The sequence below is a fragment of the Lactuca sativa genome, chromosome 8 (assembly GCF_002870075.4).
Source record: "Lactuca sativa cultivar Salinas chromosome 8, Lsat_Salinas_v11, whole genome shotgun sequence".
In the NCBI taxonomy this organism is placed as follows: Eukaryota; Viridiplantae; Streptophyta; class Magnoliopsida; order Asterales; family Asteraceae; genus Lactuca; species Lactuca sativa.
This window is the reverse complement of record NC_056630.2, coordinates 19,527,553-19,537,989: the sequence shown is the minus strand read 5'-3', so window position 1 is coordinate 19,537,989 and position 10,437 is coordinate 19,527,553. Positions and strand designations below refer to the sequence as shown.

Genomic DNA, 10,437 nt, shown 5'->3' with positions numbered 1-10,437 from the left:
TAAGTGGTTAATGGATTTTTGACTTGGTTCCTATCTACCATCACATAAAAAAATATTTAGGATCGTCCTAGAGCATGTGCCCTGGAAGAGGCATCTTACGATATTATTGGAGATGGTTTCTCTTGATAAGGATCAACCATATCTATGTGTAGATATGATAATATATGTGTTGGAGGAGAGAGTCAGGTGGATGTTTTTGGGATCCTTTTCAAATGGCAGATGGAATATGACTAAATGAGAGGACAATAAGAGAGAAGGGAGATACAACACGCTCTTACTACATTCTCTCTTAGTGGATGGGGACAAAAGGTGACTATCTCTTTGTAAGAGGTGGTAAAGTCATCAATTCCCCTTAATTAGTCCGATGTGGTTGGCTTCCGACCAATCATATTAAACTTAATTAGGTTACTGTTCATTCTCTTTATGCAATAGTGAAAAAGTAATAAGGATTAACGAGATGATGTAACTTCATTCCTTACGATCATCTTGATGTTTGAACCATCAAGTTCTTTGGTCAGGTGTAGTTAGCTCTCCACTAACAATATTGAATGATACAATCCACAACACCACAATTTAAAGTAAATCTTCAAGGCTCAACCACATGCACTAGTTATCCTTCTGAAAAGTTGTCATATGGGACATATACCATGAGGTATGTATATAACCTACTAAACCAACAAATATATGGTGTCATTATATTTAAAGTCACTAAAGTTAGGCTATGTTTGACGGATTAGCTGAAAAGCTAGCTGATGGCTGGAAAGCTAGCTGTTAAATAAAAAGCTAGCTGATAGCTGAAAAGCTAGCTGATAAAAAATAACATTTGGCAAAACTAGCTGAAATATATAAAATTACATAAAAGAACATGTAAGAGTATGTGTTTCTATAATTAATTAAGGGGTGTATTTGAAATTTTTTTATAGAAGCTCCTAGAAAGCTAGTCTAAGTAGTTTTTCAAAAAGCTAGCTTATAAGCTACTTTTTGGTTTACCAAACACGACAACATAAAAAAGCTCGAAAAATAAGCTAGTTTATTAGTTAGCTGTGGTGCGCCAAACACAACTTTAATCATTTTTATTTATATATAATTACCAAAGTTATTCTCTCTTTGTAAATATTCATATATTTAAAAGTATTGGGTGTTTGGGAGAGCTTAAAAAAAGTTTTTAGTTTTATTACAATTTCACATCAGTAGAAGATAATAAAAATATTTGAATATATATATATATATATATATATATATATATATATATATATATATATATATATATATATATATATATCTATATATATCTTATAGTTGTCCCATATTTATAATAAGTAATTTTTAATGAATTAGTTCCCGACAACTTACTAAAAATTCATTATAACTTATAGTTCGTCTAAGATGTTGTTTGTTTTTTTGAAGGAAAAATCCATAAAGTCTGCAGATCACCTCTGCAACCCTCTGCAGTAGAAGAGGTGGACCAAACGACTGCAAACTGTAATAAAAAGCGTGTTTGTTTTTTTAATATATGCATGCTGTTGCAGATATTAAAAAAAATTAAAATAGACTGATTTTATAATTTGAAAATAGTTTTTTAATACCGAAAATTTAATAATGTATAACATTTCGGTAAAAATTTATGATATTTCAACAAAAATAATGATATTTTAACAAAAAAAATAATAATATTTTAACATAAAATAATGATATTTCATCAACAGATTATTATTATTCAATATTAAAAAAAATCAACAAGAATAAACAATAAAACATGAAATAAGATTTTAGAAATATATAATCAATATTTTAGCAAAAAAAAAAAGAAGAAAAGGTCGGAAGAGGTCAAACAAGTGCTGCGTCAAAAAGAACACGCACAAATGTTTTTTAATCCGAAAACTTCTATAAAACAAACAACTGCAAGATGAAAAGTGTTGCGTGCGTGCTACGCCGTGCAACAATAAAAGGTTTGAAGATGTGTTTTCCAAAAAACAAACAACACCTAAATCTTTAAGAAGCTTCTTTTTCTTTGGTCATGTAAAATATTTATCAACTTTAACACCATATAAACTAATAAAAACTAATAAGTTAAAAAAATATTTATCATATTCCCAAACCCTTTATAGATAAAAAAACGTTCGAGTCTATCCGACCCGCCCGTTTTAGTTGGTACCCGGTTGGACCCACCCGTTTGATTAATTTTGTTTCCAATGGAGAAACAGATTTCAAACTAAACCTATGGCGTTTGTCAAATATGAAGGGGCCGTTGTGATCTGTATGCCGTTCCTTTTTGCCGGCAAAATTCTCTTTCAAAAGTTGGTTTCCTTATACAAAGTCCGATCAAATTTTGTTCTTCTAGACGCTTATCTTCAACCCTAGCTTTCTATATTTCAATTGTTGATCTTCTTTTATGGGCTGTCCAGAAACCGTTTATTTTATCTTCATCTAAGATTCTCTGCTTATCTTTCTTTCTTCGATCTATCCCACTTTCTCTTCTTTGCTTTACACAAGCCAAGAATCTATCTATTTCTCTATCAGAAAAACTGTACCTTTCGTTACCCTTTCAGAGATTCCCCCTTTCTTTTCTTCCTCAAACAAATTAGCTTTTTATCTACAATGATGCCATTGTTCTTCTCCCCATCTCGCTCTGCTAATCTTCTTTTTTTTCTTTTTCAAACCACCCTTTCGGTCTCTATCGCCATCTTACTCCTTTTCCAGTTTCACCATTCGTCTTTTCTCCTTCTTGAAATCCCGGTGGCCAAACTATACATACATCCCACAACCCACCAGTCATGTCTTCTTCAGGGAACGTCACTCACCTCTCTCAGCCTTGTATCTATGGTACGAACAAACAAGAACACTTTTCATCATTGACTATTGTTTGATTTATGGGTTTTGTGAGTGCATCAGGAAACTGTTTGATGAAATGCTTGAACGAACTATACTTATGAAACTTTTCTGAAACAGGGGACTTTGTTTCTCCACACGCAGAGAGGAAGTCCGGTTTCATGAAATGGCTGAATAAGCTTCTTAAAGGTGGATCAAGTCGTGGTTCAGTCAGTGGTGGAAATCCTCCTCAGTTTATTGGAGATGAAAGTATGGTATTACGTGCTCCTGTTAGATCCTTGGTAAAACCATATTTCCTTTTTTCTTTTTTTTTTTTCATTTTACATTCGATATATATGTATTTATTATAGCTATTAATGCAAGAAATTCATATAGGACAACCGCACAAGAAGTGATAAAGAAAAGGAAGAATTAGATCGAGCAATTGCACTTTCTTTGGCTGAAGGTTTAAGGAAACCAAATGGTAAACTTTAACTAAATCAAAAGTCATCAGCTCATCACCCTCATTTTAAATCTTTATCAAGATCACAGATGAACATTTTGTGTGTTTGAATTACTTTAGGATACGGGTGGCAACCAGGCAATGATAATAATGATCTTGCAAAATCACATCAAGATGACTTTCATCCATCATACCCTCCATATGTACCCATGGGATATAGGTACTTATTATATCTTTTTATTACTAAAAACATGATATAACCTTGATTTAATCTTTGTATTCATCTCTTAATTTCAGGGTATGTGGTGGATGCAACCGTGATATTGGTTACAGCAATTACCTGGGTTGCATGGGGACATTTTTTCATCCAGAGTGCTTTTGTTGTCGTGCTTGTAGTTACCCAATCACTGAACACGAGGTAATTTGTTCTTTTTTTTAATCATTATTACAATGCATTTTGTTTTTTCAAGACCTTATTAGTTTTTTTTCTGTTGATTCAAGTTCTCTTTATCAGGGAAAGATGCATACCATAAGTCCTGCTTCAAAGAGTTGACTCATCCCAAGTGTGAAGTCTGCTTTCAATTTGTAAGGGAAACTTTACCTTAAATGTGTTTCTTTTTTTAAGTCCTGATAAAGTGGCCAAATGGGTAAAGATGTATGTATGGATAAAGTGCTGTATACACAAAGTCTGTTTCTATTTGGTCCGAATAAACCGCATGAACATAAGTAAATGACCATTTTACCCTTACACTCCACAAACAATTTTCACCATACCCACATCAGACTCGAAATTACCCTAATAAAATCCAACATTTATGTGATGATTTGGGTCTGAATGTATTAAGCCAGCATTTTGAGCTTAATGTATTAAGACATGTTGTATGGATCAAGGCAAAAAGAAACAACTTATATATATCTGTCCACATTAAGTTCTAACCCATTAAGCCCGTCAGTCAAAAAGAAAAACCTGCTTAGTTGTATTGATTCTTAAAACAAGATTTGATTTTGGATGCTAAAAGATACAAAAGAATTGCATATACGATGATATATTCCTTTACAAAAAGTGTAATATCATGTTTTTTACTTTTTAGATTCCCACAAATGGAGCTGGATTAATCGAGTATCGATGCCACCCATTTTGGTCACAGAAATATTGTCCAGCACATGAACATGATAATACAGCTCGATGTTGTAGTTGTGAAAGACTTGAGGTATGGACATAAAGTTTCAATCTTTATACCTTTTTTATAACATTTTTTATAATCATGTTGTTTGGATGTATATATATATTGAAGTGTGTGAATGTAAGATACATCTCATTGGGAGATGGAAGGAGTTTATGTTTGGAGTGCATGGAATCTGCAATAATGGATACAGGAGATTGTCAACCACTTTATCATTCCATTAGAGACTATTATGAAGGAATGAACATGAGACTTGATCAACAAATTCCAATGCTTCTTGTTGAAAGACACGCCCTTAATGATGCTATCGTAGGGGAGAAAAACGTAATTTATCAATCTTCCCTTTTTTTATAAAGTTTTTGCTACTTAAATTCTTGTGATTTTTACAATTCTTTTATCTTTCAGGGGTTCCATCATTTGCCTGAGACAAGGGGTGTGTGTCTTTCTGAAGAACAGACTGTTCCAAGTGTATGTATGCCTTAAAAGAATATGATACTTGTAATTTTGCAAATACTTAATATATTTTTTCTGAGTAAATTACAGTTTTGGTCCCTGAGTATAACTGTTTTTTTCAATTTAGGTTCCAAAAATGTAATTTACTTGATATTAATTATTTTGTTGCAGATATTAAAAAGGCCGAGAGTTGGTGGTCATCGATTGGTGGGAATGAGAACTCATCATCAGAAGCTGACCCGAAGATGTGAAGTTACTGCCATTCTTGCTTTGTATGGTCTTCCAAGGTCACATTTTTTTTCCTCCATTCTTCTATAAATAATTTAAGTTAAGAAAATAAAAAATAAAAAACTATGACCCGAATTTTGTATGTAACACTTGAGTATATTGTATGCAGATTACTAACTGGAGCCATTCTTGCTCATGAGTTGATGCATGGCTGGTTACGTCTTAAAGGTAACAACTTACATGAAGTTTCTTGAATCTTAAATTTAATCTTTTTTAAGATTATGTTTTTTTTGGTAATAGTAAAGTTGTGTTAAAAGTTTTTGAAATTTTGACAGGTTACAGGAACCTAAATCCTGAGGTTGAAGAAGGTATTTGTCAAGTGCTTTCATATATGTGGCTCGAATCAGAGATCATGCCTGGATTAAAAAACATGCCATCATCATCATCATCATCATCATCAACATCAAAGAAAGGTGGGAAATCAAGAAACGAGAACAAATTAGGTGAATTTTTCATGCATCAAATAGCTCATGATGCATCACCAGCATATGGAGGAGGGTTTAGAGCTGCAAATGCAGCTGTTAATACATATGGCTTACGAAGAACACTGGATCATATTCGCCTTACTGGAAACTTCCCTCTCTGAGTTTTGTTTTATAAATAAATTATTATTTATTTTTAATCTGCTTTTTTTTTTCTTTGCACAAGTAGCTCTTGAGGATCAAAGTGATCGAATGACACCAAGTTTTTAACTATTTATGGGGTCATTTTGGAGATAAATGTGGAAGAATATCAGGAAAGTTGGTCTTGATTACTTTTTTTTTATAAACCTTAAAAGGATTTATTTCTGTAATTGGTATTGTGGGTTTCTGTTTTGAAATTGTTTGTGAACTTTTGTGATTTATTAGGATCTTTTTTTTTTCTTTTGAAGTTCTTTGAATTCTTTAATTGAATATGCTATTCTTTGTTCCCTTTTAATTCAATGGTTCTGTTTCACTTGAGATTTCTACGATGAATGGTGATTAAGAGAGACAATATCATGACACAACATAGTGTTACACCCCAAAGTTCTTTACATGGAGTTCTTTCACAAATTAATATTATTTTATTCATTTATCTATTACATATACTTATATAATTGTTATTGTGGGATCATAATAATACTATGTGAAGAAACTTGCTGTAATGGTTGTTTGAAAAGCTTTTTGGGTTGGTGATGTGGCACCAAAGGCTATTTTATGATGTAGAAATATGAAAGATGGAACATCAATGTATAATGAAAACCCCTTGTCATTTTCTTCTTAGAGTCGATGTGAAACTTCTTCATACCACAAAATATGATATGTCTTCTATTATCATTAATTTATACCTTTTTTCTTTTACAAACACAATAAGGTAGGTCATTAATAATTACTTAAGGTAGGTCCTAAATATATTTTATATATAACTTGTTAAATTTTTTTAATTTTTAGGTGGGTTAAGTGACCCATCTTCACATAACTACCTAAAATTTTAAAAATTAAAACACATAAGGTGATAAGGTGATGTCCATTCCTTATCCTAGTAATGGGTACCCATCCTATACATAAATAACATAAGCGTCATATCAGTTTTTCTTTCTTTTCCTCTATCTTCTCATTTCATACGTAACTTCTCTAATACATATAGAAATGATCATTCCTAACATACATCTATTCCCTAAACCATTTTATTATTAAAATAAACAAAAATTAATTCAAACAAATAAAAACTAATCCAAAAATATAAAATAAGAAATTAACTAGTATTTGATTATATAAATAGAAGTGTAAATAACATAAAGAAAAAAAAAAATTGTTGTACAGGTTTGGTATGTTGGTGTTTGCATTATGTTCCACGATATGGTCACATCTTTTTTATTCTTTCTATTAAAATAAACAAAAACTTGTGGTAGGCTTCTTGGTAATGCCATTCCTTAAGAATACATTCATTTACTTCTCGATTGTTTGGAGCATCGACAACATAACTAGGACATATGGCCGCATCTTCATTTTTAAATTATATTCATTTTTAAATTATATTGTGTAAAATAATGCAAGTGTATATTATTTGTCTAATATTCTCATTGCTCGTGCAGGAAGTTCAAGTATACACCAACTTTTAGGATGCCAAAAGCTTGTTTGACTTCTTTTTTCCTGATTATTATGTTGCCTTGAAAAATTTTCATTTGACGTAATTCGGATAAGTATATCATTGGGACATCAAAAAATGTATGTCCATATACTTCATGAACCATTTCTTTACACGTCTCCACCATTCAATGATGGTATTATATTATTATTTATAATCAAAAACTAATTATACAAATAATCCTATTTTATACATAAAAAAATAAAATAAATTATCTAAATAAATATATGAATACTCTTTTAAGTGTTTTTTTTAATTGAAAGTTAGACTTGGCAGGGTTGATAAGGATGATGAAAATTTTGGATAGGGTTGGATTGTGTAGAATTGTAGATGTAGGAGAGATAAATTAGTTTTTTAATTGAAAATTAGGTTATATTTTGTTATTAATGAAGATAGTCTAAGACTCTTAAGTGGTAGGCGACGCAAAGTATGGGGTGTTTAGTGTCATTAAAATATAGTATATGGATAGTAATGAAAACTTTGTGAACTTGAAACAATTCCAGGTTTTTCTGATTCTCCTTCTGAATTACCGATGAAAGTTCCTGTTTATTCGAAATTTCTGTTTCTTCCGATTGGTCCTCTCTCCCTCCTCCCCTTTCTCTCTCTCTACAATCCTCTGCAACTCCTTCCGTCTAATCTTTCCATTACAGTCTTGTTCTTCATCAGCCATTTCTGCATGGTTAGATTCTTAATCTTCTATCATTTTCCATTACATAAAAGAATCACATTTGGGATTCGTTTTCACTTTCTAGTTTTGTGTAGACGTCTGAAGATAAGAAAATGGTGGTTTGAAACAATAAAAGTGGGTGAAACTCTTTCGAAAAAAAAAACGATTTTGTTCATCGAAATTGATTAGGAGAAAAGAAAAGATCCCAAATTGGTCGTTATGAATAGTCGTTTATCAAAACTTTATTTCGTTTTTCTAATCGTGTTTTTCTTCTATTTTTTATAGGTCTGAGAGAAGGAATGGCATATAAGGTGGATCACGAGTATGATTACTTATTCAAGATTGTATTAATTGGGGATTCTGGAGTCGGTAAATCTAACATTCTTTCTCGGTTTACCCGGAATGAGTTCTGTCTGGAGTCTAAATCCACCATCGGTGTCGAATTCGCGACAAGAACTCTTCAGGTTGAGTAACCTCCGGCAGTTTTTTTGTGGGTTATGCCTACAATTTCCTATAGATATCACTTTTTACGTCAATCATATCCATATATAATAGTTTGTTTCTTGAAAATAGCAACATATCGACGGAGACTTAGTAATGCCCATAAGGTGTTTGTTGAAATTACCCACAGAGATTAGTCTGTCATAACTTGTACTAGGTGGGTGTAAATTGTAAATTGTAATGCAGGTGGAGGGGAAGACAGTGAAGGCACAAATATGGGACACAGCTGGTCAAGAAAGGTATCGAGCAATCACAAGTGCTTATTACAGAGGAGCTGTAGGTGCTCTGTTGGTGTACGACATAACAAAAGCACAATCATTTGAAAACGTGACAAGGTGGCTAAGGGAGCTAAGGGACCATGCAGACTCCAACATTGTGATCATGTTGGCTGGAAACAAGTCGGATTTGAGCCATCTTAGAGCTGTTCAAGAAACCAATGGTCAAAAGTTAGCAGAACAAGAAGGGTTGTCGTTTTTGGAGACTTCTGCACTCGAAGCACAAAATGTTGAAAAAGCCTTTCAGATGATTTTGTTGGATATATATCAGATAGTTAGTAAGAAAGCTTTGGCTGCTCAGGAAGCAGCCAAAGCGGTTGTTCCTACACAAGGAACAACCATAAATGTTGGTGATTATGGGAATAATAACCAAAGGAAAGGATGTTGTTCTAATTAGAGGGGACATAAAAGAGGAAAAAAGATTGTACTTGTACATGTTTGTTCAAGACTTACAAGTGAAGTGAAGGACCTATGAATGTAGGATACTTATTTCTGTAAAAGGTCAAAGAAAAAGAAAATGAGAAGGAAATGGTAGGAGATTGGTGTTATATATATGTTTTTTCCTTTTATTTCTTTTGAGTTTTGATAGGGTATAGAGAATAGACTAAAGAGTATTGAATATGTATTCTTTTTGTTGCTATAATTTAACTTCTGTAAATCATTTCAATTTATACTAGCATGAAATATTCGTATTTATATATATATATATATATATATATATATATATATATATATATATATATATATATATATATATATATATATATATATATATATATATATATCACTCTACAACAGGTGATTACTCATCATTTGTGAGAAAAAGAATGAAAAATGGTAAGTTTATGCATAAGGTTGTGAAAAGTGGGACAAAAAGATGAGAAAGGGTGCTAAGTATGCAATACGATTGCATAAGGGTGGATACACTAGTAGAAAAAGAATGAAAAATGGTAAGTTTATGCATAAGGTTGTGAAAAGTGGGACAAAAAGATGAGAAAGGGTGTTAAGTATGCAATATGATTGCATAAGGGTGGATACACTAGTAGATGTCCCTTAACAGCCATTGTGAGTAGATAGATTAGTAGAGTTTGTCCATTGCATTGAAAATGCAAAGAAATAGAAAGTATTCGGGTTAAAAGGTTTTTTAAAAAAAAAAAAGAATAACCTTAGAAATGGCTCATTAAGTGCGAAAATGACAAAGAGAGTAAGAAAAGATTTTGAGGACACAATCTCTTTAATGAGGATAGATTCTAAGCACCTTAAATTTAGAGAGAGTTGATTTTGAGTCAACTATTGACCAAAATGGCAAAATGATCATTTATAAGAAAAAGATGAGATTACGAATTTGTGACTTTATGAAAATGGCCAAAATGAATTTAAGTCCCTAAGATGAGGTTAGATGAGTAAGTTTAAGAGAAAGAATGCATAAGAAGATGCATTTTTGCCAAAGAGTAAAATGAGTGTTTTATGTTTTTTGGGCAAAATTTGTGACTTAATAGATTAAGACCCATATTAAGTTAGTGAGAAATGTCGTAACAAAATTGTAGAGTATGTTCTCGGGATGCAACTCAGACTTAACATTTTATATTAAATAAATATAATAAGAATACCTCAAGGAATCCGGATGTTACACTTTTTACTTTTTATGCATAAAACCCGGTTAAAATCAATTAGATTGGTAACTCCTTC

The 10,437-nt window shown here is 31.9% G+C and overlaps 2 protein-coding genes across 2 annotated transcripts; both read left to right on the top strand.

The window, feature by feature from the left end:
- Nucleotides 1-2,231: 2,231 nt before the first annotated feature.
- LOC111919745 (protein DA1-related 2-like) lies at nucleotides 2,232-6,066 on the top strand. The gene is made up of 12 exons (XM_023915330.2): nucleotides 2,232-2,823; nucleotides 2,950-3,110; nucleotides 3,205-3,292; nucleotides 3,392-3,491; nucleotides 3,569-3,689; nucleotides 3,773-3,856; nucleotides 4,363-4,482; nucleotides 4,567-4,779; nucleotides 4,861-4,923; nucleotides 5,080-5,195; nucleotides 5,306-5,364; nucleotides 5,472-6,066. The coding sequence occupies exons 1-12, from the start codon at nucleotides 2,775-2,777 to the stop codon at nucleotides 5,780-5,782; spliced, it is 1,485 nt and encodes a 494-aa protein (XP_023771098.1). The 5' UTR covers nucleotides 2,232-2,774; the 3' UTR covers nucleotides 5,783-6,066.
- Nucleotides 6,067-7,806: 1,740 nt separating this feature from the next.
- On the top strand, nucleotides 7,807-9,443 carry LOC111919744 (ras-related protein Rab2BV). Its single transcript, XM_023915329.3, has 3 exons — nucleotides 7,807-7,984; nucleotides 8,258-8,436; nucleotides 8,660-9,443. The coding sequence occupies exons 2-3, from the start codon at nucleotides 8,272-8,274 to the stop codon at nucleotides 9,143-9,145; spliced, it is 651 nt and encodes a 216-aa protein (XP_023771097.1). The 5' UTR covers nucleotides 7,807-7,984; nucleotides 8,258-8,271; the 3' UTR covers nucleotides 9,146-9,443.
- The last annotated feature ends 994 nt before the right edge of the window (nucleotides 9,444-10,437 follow it).

What these genes read in the sequence shown, in the direction of transcription:
- LOC111919745 (XM_023915330.2), top strand. Translation starts at nt 2,775, where the DNA reads ATGTCTTCTTCAGGGAACGTCACTCACCTCTCTCAGCCTTGTATCTAT. An exon ending in GTAGTTGTGAAAGACTTGAG is followed by an intron (nt 4,483 to 4,566) that starts GTATGGACATAA and finishes TATATATTGAAG; the next exon opens with TGTGTGAATGTAAGATACAT. An exon ending in CTATCGTAGGGGAGAAAAAC is followed by an intron (nt 4,780 to 4,860) that starts GTAATTTATCAA and finishes TTTATCTTTCAG; the next exon opens with GGGTTCCATCATTTGCCTGA.
- LOC111919744 (XM_023915329.3), top strand. Translation starts at nt 8,272, where the DNA reads ATGGCATATAAGGTGGATCACGAGTATGATTACTTATTCAAGATTGTA. An exon ending in TCGCGACAAGAACTCTTCAG is followed by an intron (nt 8,437 to 8,659) that starts GTTGAGTAACCT and finishes ATTGTAATGCAG; the next exon opens with GTGGAGGGGAAGACAGTGAA.